The following is an 18,031-nucleotide window of genomic DNA, read 5'->3' on the forward strand; positions in this document are numbered from 1 at the left end:
ATCTCTATCCCATCCACACACTACTCCTTTCCCCTGCCGAGTGAGTCACGCCTACCCCGAAAGGGAAATGGCTTAATGGTGTAATAATAAAAAAAAAATGTAAAAGTTGATGTTGCAACCAAACGATTGAATTTTTAACCACAAAGGATAAATTTTCTACCAAAGAGATTAAATTTCTAACAAGATGGAAGAATTTTCTACGACAAAGTTGAACTTTCAACAAAAAATATGTTTTTATCCGAATAGATATATTTTAACTGAAAAAGATGAATTTTAAACCATAAATGAAATAGTTTAATTTTCAGTTAAAAAAACTAATAATTTTTTACCAAACATAAAACGAGTTTTCATCAAAATAGTTAAATTATCAACCGAAGAGATTCACCTTGAACTAAAAAATGCATTTTTAACAAAGTAGTAAAATTCCGAACCAAAATATATAATAGTAGCATTTTCAATAAAAAATCTGCCCGCTGCGCGGACACATTCTCATCACGCACTTCACGCCCGGCTCGCTTCGCTCGCAAGTTTGAGCGCGCCTAGGGCGCGCGACGGTTAAACCTCGCGCTTCGCGCTCGAATATTTATTCTTTGTATTTGTAATGCTTGAATAAAACTTGATCAAAAAGACCCATTTTAGATGGCACTATTTTTATGCGTCTTGATATTCTGAATTGTTAATTTAATTAAGTATGGTCAAAGATTAAGTTTCTCAAAGCTCTGTAGGCTTTCAGGTACACATTCTCATCTTGACACTCGCGCTACGCGCTCGATTTTCGACAGGAATTTCTAAACAGGTTTTGTTGAATCTTTTTTTTTCATATAACTTTCGTCGTTTTTCATACATATTTTTTTATGATAATCTTGTATGTCTTTAAAAAAGCAATGTTTTTCTTCTTTTCACTTTTTTCATATTGTGCGTTTCTTGGCTTAAAATTTGGATTTTCTGTTAATTTTAAGAATTTTGAAAATGCTATAACTCTGAGCATTTTCTTTAAAAAACAAAGTAATTAGGATAAACTGTTTGTACTTTTTAATAATATAAATATGCGTACATAGAATTTTCAAATTCAGAAAAAAGGGGTCTTAAACATTTTCAAAATGCGCTCACTTCTTCCATTTTAATCAAAAATTGCTGGTTAACGAAGTCGTACTTTCTTTTAGGCTCTAAAAAAAGTGTGCCAAAGATGGATTTGATCCGTTCATTTTTTCCAGAGTTATCGTGTTTACTGACGGACGGCCGGACTGACAGACAGACCCCATCGTAAAAACCTGATTTTCGTATTCAGGAGGTTGAAAAACAGTGTTGTCAAATTTCGGACAATTCTAATACTTTCTCAATCATAAATGATGAGAATCTAAAACAAGGAAATTCTACTCTAAAAACAGTAAATTAATTTATTGGGAAATATCGCCCGGCCACTTTTCCCTTTAGCACTTCGTTTTGTAACTTTTGACCGTAATATAATTTTATGCAGACGAATATGATGAATGTGAAACTTGCAACGAAGAAAGATGTAGAGGAGGAACAGATTTAGGAATACTCAGTCAAGAATTATTTAATAACGGTTTCAGGGAAAGTTTACTAAGTGTTATCAATAAATTTACATCTGCACCTGAGAACAAAATAAAAGAAGGACACGACAATTTAAATAAAGAAATGCCTTCTTCAGTCGGCTCTTCACAAATTTACGAGGTGGAAAAAAATATTTCTTTTTTTTTTTCAAAATCTCTGTAAGCTATAGAATATAAAACATTTAAAAAAATAACATTTAAAAATTATTTATCATTTTCCAGAATATTGAAATTGAACAGTTAAAGCTTAATTTACAACTGTTAAAAGTTAGAAATAACGCCCTAAGAAAATGGATCCAAGATCGAAGTCACCAAATAAATGTTGATCCATCCAAGGAAAAAATTATTGCAGTCCTACTTGATGAATTAAAAAATTTTGGTTCAGATCATCCAAAGATACCAACTCATTCTCGCAGGGGAAAACCCAGCTACGAAAAGATGCCGAGGAAAGATTTAGCAATCGGACTGTTTGTTCTAATCGTAACTTTCGCATCCCATTTGTTTAGATATAATAGCATTTTTTCCCTGTCTTTCTTCTTTAGCTTTATTTTTCAAACTATTTTTTTCTCTTATCGAACTTCTGCTCAAATTTATAGATATTTAAAAATTCTCTTTGGCTCGCTGAAACAAGTCATTCTTCACAACTCGGAAATTCTTTTAAATATTTTTCAGAATCAGAAGCTCACCCAAGACGATGAATTCGATATTCAGTCGATTTTCGAAATAATTTCAATACTTCTTATAACAGGGATCTTGAGCTATTGTTTATTCTCAACAAAAAATATGTCTTCTAATGAAAAACCTTTACTAACTCGACTTAGAATAATTATTAGATCATCAGTAAAGAAAACAGTGATGTTCTTTCTACGTCCCATAATGTTTTTACAGACTCATGTCACGTTCGTGCTTCTTTTTATTTTTACTGTTTTCTCAAATCTTATCGATTCCCTTCTTCCTAATATTTTTAAATTTTGCTTTCATCGTGTGATAAACTCATTTATCGACACGTTCCGGATATTATTTCAAATAAAATCTAATCTCCTCTCTTCGAATTTCGTTTTTATAATTTCTGGTTTCTTAATAAATAAAATGTGGAATCTGAATGAATTAAAAATCGACTTGCAATTCTTGAAATGGTTTTATAACCAATATATTCTTTGTCAAACTTTAAAATTGGAGGAAAGTCCGAATGTTGTAGATGACTCGACTAGTGAAGAATTTTATAAACCCTCTGGTTTATTTTATTTCTTAAATGTGACTCTTCAAAATATTTTCGAATGTGGCAGATTAATTTCTCGAAAATTTAAGTGATGTGAATAAATTTATTGTAAAAATTCAAGATGTTTTATTTGATAAATTTAATGTATAGAAGTTATATTATTACAAAGTGTCTGGAATTTTCCATTTTTACTTTTAAAATATTGTCGATTCTCCATTTTTTAAAGAGAAAATCTTTTTTGCCTGATTTAGTTTTAAATGTTTTTCCTTTTTTATAAGGATGTTAAAACTGGTCCGTTTATTCTGATTTTAAATAAAAATTTAATCGATTTCGTGACTATTTCCTGGGTGCGGAAACAGATAGGGAAAACCTTTGGTTTGCTCCATCACTGTTTCCAAACGAGATCCAAATGATGAATGACGATTTCTGAGTGAACCACCCGGATGATATGCTAGCGAAACTTTGCGAAACGACTGTTGAGATAATTGTAATTTTTTCAGAAAAGCTACATTCATTTGCTTCTGTGATTCATTTTCTAGACTTGAGTTCTGATTTTCTTCGGATAATGGAGAAAATTGGACCAAATTGCTCAGCCGATTTCTGAAATAATTGATCGAACAAATTAAAAGGACTCAAAGTACGAATACCGAAACAGGACAAGTGCAAAAGTTGAATAATATGTTACATTGTTACAAATAGTAGGCCTTCTTACCATTGGTATAGTGGAGGCATGGCGGGGCCCAGCCACTTTCTTGTCAAACAGAAAAATTTTTCCAGTATGGGCCATCCATAAACTACGTTACCAATTTTGGGCTTTTTTGGCCTCGCCCTCCCCCGAAAATAACGTAGCCATTGCATATAGATGGATTTTCTGTTTGTACATTCTTTTAAAACAAATTAAACAGTTGAATTAACGACCAAATACATGAACTTTCGATTAAAAGACACGCGAGTTTTCCCAAAAATATTTAAAGATTTAAACAAATAGTAAATATTCAATAAAGAAGGATGACTTTTCTACCTTAAAAGATGAATTTTCAATCCAAAATTATAAATTTGTAACAAAATAGTTGAATTTTCGCAAAAAAATGCATTTTCAATCAAGCGGTCGAATTCTTAAATAAAACAGATTAAAATTGAATCAAATATTTGAATTTTCAAGATAAAACTACAAGTTTTTCAGAAGACATTAAAATTCTCAACAAAAAGTTGACCTTTCAACAAACAAGAATCATTTCCTAGCCAAAAATATAACTCTTTCCACCAAATAGTTGATTTTGTAACTTATAAAATATACGGGATAAAGCTTCAACCAAAAATGGAATAGTTAACTTTCAGATAAAATCTCTGATAAACAAAACTTTGAACAAACAACCCTTTAAAAAGTAAGTATTGGTAAGTATTAGATCGGATACTTTTTCGCGAAGAAAGTACTGGATCCAATACTCACCAATCATTTCTTTTTATAAGGGGAAAAAAAGAATTTTCAATAAAATTGTTAAATGCTCATACCAAAAGATGATTTTTTTCCCAGGAAGATTAATGTTCTATAATAAAAGAAGAATTTCAAACTTATCCAATATACAAATATACGGGAGAAATTTTTAACCAAACATGAAATATTTAAATTCTCAGATTAAAAAAATTAATTTTAACAAAAAAAAAAACAGGAATTTTCAAAAAAGTTTCTAAATTTTCAAACAAAAAGATGAATGTTCGAACAAAAAATTAATCTTCTACAAAAAAAATTTGAAGAAAATACATCAATTATCAAGAAAATTATTAAATTTTTTACTTAAGTTTTCAACTCAAAAATATTATTTTTCTACCAAATTCTTGAACTTTCAAACCAAAAAGCTGAATTTTATACAAACAAGTGGAATTTTTAATATTAAAGTTCATTTGAAAGCAAATAGTTGACTTTTCAACCAGAAAGTTGAATTTTTAATAAACAAGATTAATTTTCTACCCAAAATTTTGACTTTTAAACAAAATACATGAATTTTTTATTAAATAGTTGAATTTTCAACTTTCACAATATACAAGATAAAGTTTCAACCAAAAAGGGAATAGTTTGGAAATTATTACATTTTTAACCAAAAAGATAAATTTTTTAGCAAAAAGATTAATGTTCTATTCGAAAAGACGAATTTCCAACTTATCCAATATAAAGGATAAAGTTTTGACTAAACATGGAAGAGTACAATTTTCAAATTAAACAAAATTTTTAACAAAAAAATGACCTTTTAACACAGGTGTTAAATTTCCAACGAAAAAGATGTATCTCCGACCAAGAATTATTCTACCTACCAAAAAATACGAATTTTGAATAAAATGCATAAATTTTCAACAAAATGATTTAATTTTAAAGCCTAAAATACGAAGTTTCTACAAAAAAGATGAATTTTTAACCCAAATATATGATTTTTCAACCAACAGGTTCAATTTTCTATACGGAATTGTTAAATTTTCAAGCCAAAAAAATGAATTATCTGTAAAATAGAATTTTTGATGTGAAAGTTTATTAAAAAGCAAATCGTTGAATCAAAAAGATTAATGGTCTAAAAAAAAGACAATTTTTCAACAAAATACATGAATTTTTAACCAAAAAGTTGATTTTTCAACCATAAAAGATAGACCAAAAATAGAATAGTTTAATTGTCAGTTTGAAAAAATTTATTTTCAACTATCCATAAAACGAATTTTCATGAAGATAGTACATTTTTAACCAACGAGATGAATCTTCACCTAAAAAAAAAAGAATTTTTTAAAAGCTAGTTGAATTTTTGATATTAATGCGACTGTTTAACCATTTTTTTTAAAATAATTACAATTTCAACCATAATAGAAGTATTAACCAAATGAGATTTATTCCGAACCACAAATATACTAGTAGCCTATTCAATAAAAAAAGAACTTTTATCCAAAAATATGGTTGGATTTTTATTTAGCCCCCCCCCTCCCCTCAAATCAAATTCGTACATAGTTTATGGAAAGTACCGCCAGGCCACTTTTTGTTTTAGGACTACACCGCTACTTCTTAGTTGAATAAGTTAATTCAAATCTAAAAGAAATTCAAAATCAAAGTAGAGTAATAAAAATATTACAATTTCAAATTAGTAGCCTTCAGAATTAAGTATATTAGAATTTAGAGCCTTAAAAATTAGACAATCTCCAAATAAAAATCGCTTGAAATATTGTTTATCTGAATATTTTTATTCTAATAAAAATTTTCAAGATTGATGAAATCACATTTATAACTAATAAAATAGAATATCTAATTTTAAACTTTTCAATTTAAAATTATATTTAGGTTTCAATTTGAAATCATCTGAAGTGGAGCGATTAAAAATAAAGAGATTTGAAAATAAAAACATTAAATTAGAGCTAATTTAAAAATGAAAGAATTTCACAGCTTATTAGGACTGGATATTTCTCATTTAATGATTCAAAATTTTTAAATGTTACAAAGAGAAACATTTCAAGTTCAAGAAGTAGTTAAAATTGTGCAATTTTGAATTGGAACATTAGTAATGTTAATTTTTTGTAACTGAACACATTAAAGTCACATAATCAAATGAAATTTAAATTTAATCAGAGTTTTTCAACAAAAAGAGGGAAATACTCGCTCGTTTCGTGGTTCATTGGCCACCCTGAAATGTACGAAATTAAATAAAAAATATGGAAATTTTGTATTCTGGAATACGATTGGAGCCTGAAATAAATATCCAAATTAATTATTTTTTTTTTAATGTAAATATACGCTCGGATATAAAAATGAATTTAAAAATTATATAATAATGATAATAATATAATAATGACGAACCTTTGGCTAAGTGTAGAATTGTGAACTCCCCAAATTGCTGTGGGCGTTGCAGGACGTGGTTGACTTTGATATTTAGAGCGATCAGCTTCACCATAAATTATCTTACCAGATTTAGGTCGAATTATTAAAGTACTTAAACGTTTTGCACTTTCTTTTTGATACTGTAAAGACATTAAACGACTGGGACCTCTATTCTGTGTACTTTCTAAATTATTTGCTAAAATTGATGTCAAAGGACCCTTTGAGATGGTGCGATTCTAAAATAAAATCATAAAGGAAAAAAGAAAAAATTAACATAAACTAAAAATCATATAATAAAAATTAAGAGATTCTTAATATATTAAGAATTAAAAATTTAAATCAGCAATTCAAAAAAATTTCTTGTTCAACTTCCGTTTAAAAATTACAGGCTTCTAAAGTACATTTATTCCCAAATGGAAAACTTTCAAATACAAGTGGTTGGCTTCACAGGTCTTCAAACAAAAAACTGAAATTTAATATTTTTTCAGCTTAAAAAGAATTTCAAAATTTAAAGCGTTGAGCTTGGCTGTTTTTCAAACGTAATGCAATTTCTAAGTTTATTGAAGTCAAAAGCTAAAAAAAATTTTATTTTTCCAATTACATCATTCTTCTGAAATTAGGATACTTTAAAAAATGTTGACACTTTTAAATTCTGTAAAGCTTCCAGATTAGGAGCGATCGAAAACTACGAGATTGGAAATTTTTTAATTTTATTATTTTGTGACACTCCTAGCTTTAAAATCAGGAGGCTTTTCCGATTTAAACTCTGCCCAACTGGATTTCTATTCAATTTTCACAATTAAACTAAAATCGCCTTACATTAAAATCCTTTAAAAATTAACAAAAAATATAGTTGATAACCAAATTCGTTGCATTCCCAGTTTCCAGACACTGTAGAAACTCTGGTGAATTGTTATATTATCGTAAAGCAAAAGAAAATATACGGCTTTAATTTTAATCTTGCTAAACGAAAACAAAAATTGCAGGATCACTTCACTTTCGGGCAGATTCATGGCATGCAATTTGCAAAAGCATTTGTAATCATTTCAGTGCGGGTTAAAGTAGGACAAGTAGACACAGAATTTATGTGCGGAAACGCTTGAAATGAATTCACCGATTATAATTTCCTCAGTTATCAGAGAACACGCGAGGAAAAAGTGATAAAAAGAAATGATTTGACTATCTGATTTATTTACAAAACATATTATTAAAAAAGAAAAGTTTAATCAACTCTATAAAAAAAATAAACCCCCCTTTATTTTTGTTAAATTACTAAAAGTTTCAAACTAATAATTGTTTCTAAAGTTTGAGGTGAAATTAGAAGAATATAAACTTAATGTTTTCACTGAAAAGTTTTTCGAATCCTAAATAGTAGAGCGAAATTTCATTCGATATTTTTCAATTGTCTCAAAAAATAGTTTTATAATGAATTCTATCTAAAAAAAAAGTGATTTTACCAACTATCATGAAAATGTCGGGTACATTGTTGACGAAAACCTGATTCGTTGCGAAACTGCGTGATTATAAATTTCAGGAACTGTTTTCAGGTTGTTATTAGTAATTTTATTTCATGATCAAATTGATTACCAAATGTTTCTAAATATTATTTATTGATAAGGGGGAAAATTTGAATTGTATATGATTTTTCAATATTGGGAAATAATTCTGTTCTTAACATTTTTTTAACACTTTGTAAACTTTATCACACATTTACAGAGGTGAAAAAACGAAATTATTATATCTTAATTTACGAAATAAGTTTTCTTCAATGACAAAATTAAAATTAATTTAATTTAATTTAAGAATTAAATTAAGACCGGTAACGCTAAAAAATGTCGGTCTCGACAACAAAACATCTCATGATATCGACAATAAGTTTTCTAGGAATATTTTAATAATTTAGGTTATATTATAAAAGATTAATTTTGAGTTTGTAAGATTTAAAAAAATGTCGAAGAAAAGTTTAAAAAGCTTTTTAAGATTGTTGAAATGTTTCAAGAGAATTATAGAATTTCCTCAGGATCCATGGCAAATTTTCACATGATTTTTTTATTTTAAAAAATTAATTGCAAAAGAAAATTGAAAAATATTTTCATAACATGCCCTAAATGTTCGAAGAAGACCGTTAACGAATTTAAAGCAAAATTCTGCAATTCTGCAAGATTACACAAATTATTTTGAAAAATTAATTTTAAGAGATTAATTAAAATGATTGCAAAGCGTTATAAAGGATTTCCAAAACATTTAAAAAATAAAAATTTATTAAAATTTCTAGTTAATCTAGAAAATATTTAGGAATATTACAAGATTTAAGGAGATTAAAAATCTTTTAATCTTGAAAAGATTTCCGAAATCTTATCAAATATTTTTTTACTTTCTTCTAAACTTCTAAAGCAACCCAATATCTTTTAAACTTACTCGAATTTTTCTTAATATTGTGTCAAATTCCGTAAAATAAACCTGTTTTTTAATCAAGTTTATTGTTCGACACATCTGAAATACTCGAAAATTTTGTTTAGATTTTCTCAAGAATCTTAGAAAAATCATATTTATATAACTTTAAAAACACACTAATAATACTTTTTTCCTTTTTCTCCAATCTCAGTATTTAATTTTAGCTCGAATTTAAATGTTTCAAAACTTTTAAGAAATAACTATTCGAATTTTTTATTTTATATTAAAACTTATTTCCCCCCTCAAATCGCATATCGCGCGATTTATGATGCTAGTAAAATAAAAAGGGAATGATATTCGGTAGAACAAAAGTTAAATTACGTGATAAGAATCCTCCAAGTGACAATTTATAAAATTGTATGAAAGGTACATAATATCTGAAGCGAATAAATTATAGACTACTGTAATAGACTTCATCCGAAGTTTGAATGATGTGCATCGCTTATAGTGTTCAACACGCGAAAGATTACACTTTCTGCGGCGTAACAATGAGAGGTCTATTACTCTGCAGAACAAGACTAGCACGCGACAATTTAGATCCATTTTTATTCACATAATATCAAATTTGACCATAATTTATTTCTCTACAGGGAATCAGAAATGCGGTCAGAAAATATCTTTTAAAGTCTCCCCTTTCCAAGTTAATTATTTATTTTTAATCCGTAGTAAAGTAAATTATACTCCTTAAAAAATATATTAATCACAAATTTAAATAAAAGACATAACTCTCATAAAATTTGAACTTATTGAACAATTGCTATCACAGATTTTAAGTTCTCTTTCAAAATTAACTTTTCCCACTTGGAATTATTTGTTGTTCATACTTTAAATTTAAAATAAAAATATTAATTTTAAAATGACCTTCCCAAAAAGTGGGTTCATATAATTATTTCACTTAATAATTAATCTAAATATATAAAAAAATAAATTTTGAATCTATTTTGAACTATTTTTGAAGACCAGCTCTTTCCTCTTCTATAGAATAAATAATGTTTTGAACGTGAGAAGGGAAAAGTAATTTTCGTGTTCTTGGATCGGTACGAAATCGTCGAAATTTGCAAGCAGAATTACACTGCGGTAAATGTATTAAATATTTACTAGAGTCTTCCCACCATCGACGGGCGTCGCGACGCCTCGCGTCTCGTACCTGAGTATACAAAGAAATATCATCACTCGAAACATGATGATTATGTCGTGGACAAATGTAACTTTCTTTATGTGTTTTTGACATCGAAGAATGCGTTGGTGCTGCGATTCTATCAATTTGAATCTAGATAAAAAAAAAGGATTTTTCTTATCACATAAAATTGGATTATTAAAAACAATAAGAAAAAATTAAAATTTAAGTGGAAAATTTCAAATTAGTCTGTATAAACAAATAAATAAAATTACTTTGATCACAAATCTTCATCTAAGAAATTTCTTAAAATGAAACCTTGGCACGTTTGAAGCTTTTTCGACTGGAGATTGAAGTTTGACGATTAACGGGAACAATTTCTTCCTTCTTTTTAGGCTGCTTGTTGGGATCGCCGAATAAACCTTTAGATTCTGCGACTTTGATCATGAAAAGAGAATTAAACTGCATCATTTCTTTCCGTTTTATGAAGGCGACGTAACAGCCTTGCTCTAGAAGACCCTCGCAATCTTGTCCATAGATGTCGCTCACACTTCCCACTTCGAATAAATCGCTATCTGGCATCTGCAATATAATTATATTATTCATAAAAAAATTCTTACCAGGTGCTTTTTTAATTTTAGTCTTAAATTAATTACTGTGGAAGTTGCCATGGAATCATCTTCCTCTTCAATTATACTTTGCAATATTTCTTGTTCTAAACTCGCTTGCTCATATGATTGCCTTCTTTTTCCTGATCTTATCAATTTCGGGGACTTTTCTTCAACATTTTTCTGAGGTTTTTTCTTTACCTACAAAAAAAAGTGAACTTCTAACCAAATGTAAGTGAAGATCATAGCAAAATCATAATTCAAATTTTTTCTGGTTCTTTTTATTTTGTAAAAAGTTAACCTTTTTGATTGATAATTTAACTGCTTGTCTGAAAGTTGAACTACTTTGTTAATTTTTTTTCAATCGAAGATTCATCTCTTTGGTTAAAACTTTAACTATTTTCTTTTGCTTGGTTTAAAATTTATGTCTTTTGTTCTAAATGCGTTTCTTTTCTTGAAAACTAATCTTCTTGTTTAAAAATTCAATTACTTAGTTGAAAGTTGAACCTATTTGATATTATTATAATAATTTCCTTTTCAGAGAAAACTGTTTCCTGCCGCTTTTTGGAAAGAACTTTAAACCAAAAATGTGACGTAATTACACAATTACAAGATGAATTTAATTCAAAATAATTGGACAAACTGAAATTGAATGTTAAGCTTTTTTTTTATTTTTGAATACCCAATTTTCACTTTTTTTAAATCAGAGATTTTAAAATAAAAGAGTTCTAAACTGAAACATTCAGAAGTAAACATTATTTTATATGAAGCTTAAAAACTTTTTTTTTAATTGCTCAATTTCAAATTATAGAATTCCAAATTGGGTAGTATTACAATTTTAAAATTAAGATTTAAAAAAAAATTGTCGTATTCTAGGGGAAATTAGATAATTTAAAATTGGAAATATTACAGTTCGATTCTTTACAATTAAATGATAAAAAAATATATAATTACTTTGACTCACTATTCAGATATTTTTTGAAAATTTTCAAATGAAATCTGGAAACCTTTTGATCCTAATTGAAAGATTAAAAATTTTATTTACGATTAAATTCTATTTACGACTTTAATTTGAAGTGATGATAGTTTGCAATGAGTTATTATTGATGAGAAAGCGTCTATCTTAAAAATAAAAATTTAATCGATTTAGATTTTAAATAACAATTCTATAGTATCTAAATAAAAAATGAAACTTCTTTAAATAATTTCATTGATTTTGTATTCACTGAGAATATTTTCTTGACAATAAAAAATAAATAATTGTCAAGAGACGTTCAGAACATTTACAACTTTTCACAAAAAATCTCCGCTTCCATGTCAAATGACATGATATATTTTCAAATATAATTAGAAAAATAAATCTCCAATTCTTCGAATTTTTAATTCAATAAATAAAATACATTATATAATAACTTTTTAAAATAACAATAATATAGTATTTTCAGAAGGAAAAATAAAATAAATTAAATAAAAGAAGAAAGCAAGAAACGTACAGAAAATTCTCGAGTATATTTTTCCTTTGCCATTCCGTTGGCATAATCGACAACTTGGTAGACCATTTCCGTCGTCTCTGAAGGCAAAATCGAATGAACTTCGTAAATAAGTAACTGCACATTAGGTTTAGTCAGAGCATATTTCAAAGTTGCCAATTGATCAGCTAGGAGAGTTCTAGGTTGTTTCAATTCATTATCAACACTAGTTAAGGATTCCAGAAGGGCAATATCTCCTCCTCTAGCTACTGCCAAGTCCACTATGTCTTTCACTCCTGTATAACTACAATGAGGCGTTGCTAAAATGATCGTCGCTCTTTCCAACTCTGCTGAAGATGGTGGAGAAATGTAGCTAAAAATCGGTTAAAATTATGAATAAGTATTGTAGTCTATATTATATTAGTATATTGTATATTTTTTAATATTTCTTTAGGTTCCTTTTTTTTAAATCTAGCTTTCATTTTCTATCAGATGGGAAAATAAATTAAGATATGAAATGACAATTGGATAAGGTCCATTTAGTTTTGTCACTCGATACGACAGAAAAATTATAAGGAAATATTTCTTCACCCAAAATCATTGTAAATAATAGACAAGTACTTCTATATTTTGAGTAAATTCAGACTTTATAGTGTAGAAAGAATTGTATTTTTTGTCCATATCCAGTTTTCACTCTCATATTTTCATAAATTCTTAAAGTTGACTGCAATTTTTTTTTAATTTTGGCATATCATACTATAATTTCGTCATTTTGTTTTAAAAAAAGCTTTACTGTAAGAAAATTGAAAATGTAAGATTGAATTGAGCTTCTTACCTCTCAGAAAAAATTCGACATTGTTGAAGAGTGACTCCCAAGTGGCGGAGATAAGTTTCATATTCGCAACGCTGATCACCAGTGCCAAAAGCCAAAAGTCTTCCAGCATCTTCAATATCAGCCAGAAGACTCGCAACATATCCCGTGTGCCTTGGTGCTATGCAATTTGTTAAAATCACTGGTCCACAAAGTTTTCCCACTCGAACTGCTTTTGCTAAACTTGCTGCTCCCACGCAAAGAGACCTTTCCTGACGAAAATAGCTTTTTTTAAATTCAAATTTAAAAACCGCCACCTGAATTTTTATTTAAACCAAATTTACAAGAGTAAAGCCTGAAGAAACCATTCTAAAAACAATACATTTATTTAAGGTAGTTGTGACAAAATTCAAGTCCCTGGAAAAAATTCTCCTTCGTTCAAAAAATTTAAAAGTTACGAAAACTAATTATTTTAACAATAGTTTTTATAAGTGAATTTTCCCTTATTGTCGCTTCTTACCATTAAAAAAAATGACGGAACTGCAATAAGGCAAGACTTATTTTTACGAGAAAAACGTCCTTTCCGAAGAATATCTTTATTTAAAGATTATAATCTTTAAATAAAGATATTGATTTTAACACCGTTTTCTTTCTAAACAAATTATTCAACGATTTCAGCTATGGAAGAAATTATTTTCCAAAATAGAAACAGCAAATTTATAGAGAATATTTTTCCCGAAAAAATAAGCCATCAATTATTAAAGTTCCATAAGTAAGAAAAAAATCCAATACAAAAAACAATATTAAAATACATTTTTTTGTAAGTTTAAAATTGGTTTCAATCAAAATAATGATTTTTATTTTAAATGACATCAGTAATATTATTTTTAACAGATATCTGATTTTAAAGAAAAAGTGATGGTGAAATACTAAGCATACCTGTTAAATAAATAATACACAAATGATAAATAAATAAAACAGAATTACAGGTCACTAAAGTTTCAGAAAAAACTCACGGTTATATCATGATTTGAAAAAATGTTTCTTTCTTATTATTATCAATTAAAAGTTTCAAAATTTAATTTGAAATTAAATCAATTCAAGGTAGAAAAAGTATAAATTTAAGAAAATTTAAAACTGAAAACAAAAGAGCCAAAATACAATAATATTAGATTTAAATTTTAAATTTCGAAAATTTTAACTTAAGAGCCTTAAAAATGAAATTTTTTATTTTTGATCCTTCAGACATGAACAATTTATAAGTAATAATAAGCATTCAGAAATACAATTTAAAAAAATTTAAACATCTAAAGTGAAGAATTTTAAACTATGTAGCGTAAAAATTTAAATAAAGTAATAAATACAAAAAATTCAAATCAAGCGTTAAAAATTAGCTTTCAAGGATTTTAATGTGAAAGTGTATTTTGTTCAATTTTTAATATATATGTAAAAAAGGTAAATTAAAAAAATTAACACATTTTTGAGATGGTTACGCTTCGTAAAGAAAAAATTAAAAGTCTTGCCAATTTTGTGCTCTTAAAAATCAGATTATTCAAGAATTAAATTTTCAAATCCGAATGATTTCAAATGTTCGATATTAAAAGCGCTAAAACTCAACAATTTTAAATTGAAATATAAATTTCAAATTAACTAAATTATTAAAAATCGAACGTACCAAAAATACAAAACGATGATTTCGAACTAAATCAGACGTAGCTAGTTTTTCTCGACCTTTTTCATGAAAATTAATCACTTTCGGGCAAAGTGAGTCAAAAATAAAATTATTTTCCCCAAGATCAGCATCTTTGCAATCCAGACAATGACGAAATCCCAATTTTTCCATTTCTCTTATAAATTCCTCTTTGCTCGATATTTTAATTGAATTCACCCATCCTGATGCAATCGAACCTTCTTCACCCCAAGAAATTCCTTCTGCTGATTTTAAATGAGCTGGGAGTAATTCGTCTAATGTAAATTTTAAAATAATTTCCATTAGAAGAAAATTGATAGCAAAATAAAATTTTAGTCTAAATATTTCACCTAATGTCAGGGCAGAACCACCGATTCTTAATCTCGAAACACTGGCAGCCAATCGTGTTTTTGCTTCAAGAAGAATATCTTCCACTTCTTTTAATCCTGCTGAAAAAAACGCTTTTTCTCGTTCTGCTATTGCACGTTTGCTTCCAAGACGAGCAAATTTTCTTCCCTGCATATCGTACAACAAAAGCAAAACTATTTTTTCTTCTGGGCGGTGTTCTTTGTAGTGGTACCAAAATCCAACGTCTTCTAATGCGTGTGTCAAAACGTGCCTATCTGCAAATATTATTTTAAATTGTTACTTCTGTATTTAATGCTCATAAATTAAAATTCAATTTGTTTCTCAATTTGTAGAATTATAAAAACGATTGCGATAACCTTTTATTTTAGTCCTATAGGTAAATTTGACATTTTATACAAATAAAATATTAATCTTACATCTTAAAACGTCGTAGACGAGTCCAAAAACTCGCCTCATTTCAGCTTCATCAGAATAATTTGGTGGCGGATCTTCTTTCTGGAGAACTTTCGCCGCCAAAATTATGTCTCCAATTCGCCATCCTGGTTCGATACAAGCTTCAGTCATGGAACCACATGCTCCCGAAATTGCAGTTAAAGAAGAAATGGATTTATTTTTTTTTCCTCTTTGTGGTCTCAAAGGAAAAATTCTAATCCTGGGTTCCCATTCGTATTCTTTCTTCTCCGTAGATACGTTTTTCGAACCCGAATCCATTCTGTATTGAATAATTAAATTTATGTTCATTTTCAATTATGCAGCAACATAAAGCTGTGTAATGTAAATAATTTATGAATTTTTATACTATCCTAATTTTAATTAAATCTAAACTCTGTACAACATTTTTAAATTGTCTTAAAATTAAATCAAGTTTTTACACGTTTTGTGTAAATGAAGCTATTGAAATCTAAAATGGATTTTTTGAATACACATTAAATAATTTGGGACTGGAAAATCCCGAAAATTATAAAATTGCCGGAATATAACAATCCCGGATTGGGAAATTTACGAATAATAAAACTCCCGACAGTTGATAATATTACCGTATTTAAGTACTCCCACAAAAAATGGCTAAATTATCAAATTCTCAAATTTAAACATTTTTTTAAATTCTCGAATTATAATATTTTATTATCGTATTTTTAATTAATGAATAACATTGATTAAAAAACAATTTCTCAAATTATTTAAGTTCAGGAATTTTCTATTATCGGACATTAATTTTCTGTCGGGAATATTTTCTCTTTCAAGAATTTTAGTGTCGGGAATTTTATTTTTCTGTATTTTGTAATTATCCGAATAATGTATACAAATTACTATAAAATAATTATAATTATGTCGTTTTATAATAATTTGTAAATAATTGATAAATAAGGAAAAGGTTCTGTAGCTTTTTCTGAAACTGGAATTGCTACGGTTAGAGAAAATATAACAATAATATGTTATAAAATGTGAAGAGGTCATAATGAAAATTGTGACAGATGGGTTAGAACTTATTTTACAATCAATTGAATACCTTGATGGAATATTTGAACTTATTATCGAAATATATCGCAAAAAGTTTCATAAAACCATTTTCCAGCGTAGATTAATAATATTAAAATTTCAAAGTGAAAATACAGGAGTTTTGGGCATGTGGGAACATATTGAATTTTTTTCTCGTTGTCTGGGTAACAAAACTTCAATGTGAACATGTCAATTAAACAACGTAACAAATATTTGTTAAATTGCAACTGGAATTTATTTACCAATGAAATTACTTTTTGGAAATGTTGACTTCAATATAAGTTTATAATTATAATCGAATAAGGCAAAAGTAGCAGTAATTAAATAAAATTACTAATAAGAGACTTTCCAAAAATTATGAAAACAATGTAAATTGAAAATTTAAACAAACCAAAAAAAAAAGGAAATAAATAGCCTCTAATTATTTTAATTAAAACAAAAACTCACTCCTTTTCTTCTGGATTTCGATCTACTTGTCGCTGAAGTTCAACAAGCCGAAAATAAACCTGTTGGCGCCATTCTTCATTACTAGGAAGAATTAGGTCTTCCAATTCTCTTCGATGTTCTTCATCAACAAAATTAGAAGTTTTTATCCAATTGGCAAGCATAAACCGAAACACTCTCGCATAAATGGTGAATAAACTCAATTTTCTGAAACTTCTTTTTTTATTCGATAACGAGTTCTTCTTTTCAGTTTCTTTCTCACTCGGACAAAAATCTTCAGTAAGTTCTTGCCAATCATCTTCATTAAAATCAGCATCGACGGACTCATCCATTTTCGTTCTAAACATAAAGAGTTTTTTTACAATTATAAAAAATGTAAAAAAATATTTTAGAAAGGAATCTGTACCAAATTTTGTTAAATAATCAACTTTATTTATATATTATTACCTTTTCTTTGACTCAACAAATTTGTCATGATTAATTAAAATTTTTTTCGATTCAATAAGAATTTGCTCAAGAGCTATAATGTTCATTTTTAATAAAAAATAAATCAGTTAAATTAAACCTTAAAATAAATTCAATATTATTACTAAATATTATTAAACATATTAAAAAATGATATTAATTATCGAAATTGCATCTAGTAAAATTTCAGAAGCTTCTGTATCTTATGACTGACAAAGATAGAAAGAACTTGATTCTAGAAACTCAGAAGGGCAACTAAATGTGTTATATTTTTGGTATAAGCACCTTTCGTGAAAATTCGTCGGCGTCTGGGGTAATTACCGCACTTTTTATGCTCTTGTTTGTCACGTAGAAAGTTAAAAGCAGAACTGAAGGAGGCGTTTGCTTTTTTGATAGCAGCATCGCGTGCCTCGAAATAATCCCACGAAATAGCTTATACTGCACTCTATTCATAAATATCTCTA

General features: G+C 27.8%; 3 protein-coding genes across 3 annotated transcripts in view; 1 reads left to right on the forward strand and 2 right to left on the reverse strand.

The window, feature by feature from the left end:
• The window catches only part of LOC117176711, a 47,962-nt gene extending 44,393 nt beyond the window's left edge, over nucleotides 1-3,569 (reverse strand). The window contains exon 1 of the mRNA XM_033366971.1: nucleotides 3,506-3,569. The gene's annotated coding sequence lies outside the window, so the exon portion shown is untranslated. The remainder of the gene's footprint in view (nucleotides 1-3,505) is intronic.
• LOC117176712 overlaps nucleotides 1-10,735 on the forward strand; it is a 23,163-nt gene extending 12,428 nt beyond the window's left edge. Inside the window, exons 6-8 of the mRNA XM_033366972.1 lie at nucleotides 1,478-1,695; nucleotides 1,797-2,054; nucleotides 10,607-10,735. Of these exons, the coding sequence (XP_033222863.1) occupies nucleotides 1,478-1,695; nucleotides 1,797-2,054; nucleotides 10,607-10,639 (509 nt within the window). The 3' untranslated portion in view covers nucleotides 10,640-10,735. The remainder of the gene's footprint in view (nucleotides 1-1,477; nucleotides 1,696-1,796; nucleotides 2,055-10,606) is intronic.
• LOC117176710 lies at nucleotides 2,987-16,787 on the reverse strand. Its single transcript, XM_033366966.1, has 11 exons — nucleotides 16,669-16,787; nucleotides 15,575-15,870; nucleotides 15,140-15,412; nucleotides 14,775-15,064; nucleotides 13,124-13,371; nucleotides 12,313-12,661; nucleotides 10,868-11,020; nucleotides 10,530-10,793; nucleotides 10,242-10,364; nucleotides 6,620-6,876; nucleotides 2,987-3,393 (listed from the first exon to the last, which is right to left on the reverse strand). Exons 2-11 carry the CDS (start codon nucleotides 15,867-15,869, stop codon nucleotides 3,114-3,116), a joined length of 2,532 nt encoding a protein of 843 aa, XP_033222857.1. The 5' UTR covers nucleotide 15,870; nucleotides 16,669-16,787; the 3' UTR covers nucleotides 2,987-3,113.
• Between the last annotated feature and the right edge of the window lie 1,244 nt (nucleotides 16,788-18,031).

The sequence above is a fragment of the Belonocnema kinseyi genome, chromosome 7 (assembly GCF_010883055.1).
Source record: "Belonocnema kinseyi isolate 2016_QV_RU_SX_M_011 chromosome 7, B_treatae_v1, whole genome shotgun sequence".
Taxonomy (NCBI): domain Eukaryota; kingdom Metazoa; phylum Arthropoda; class Insecta; order Hymenoptera; family Cynipidae; genus Belonocnema; species Belonocnema kinseyi.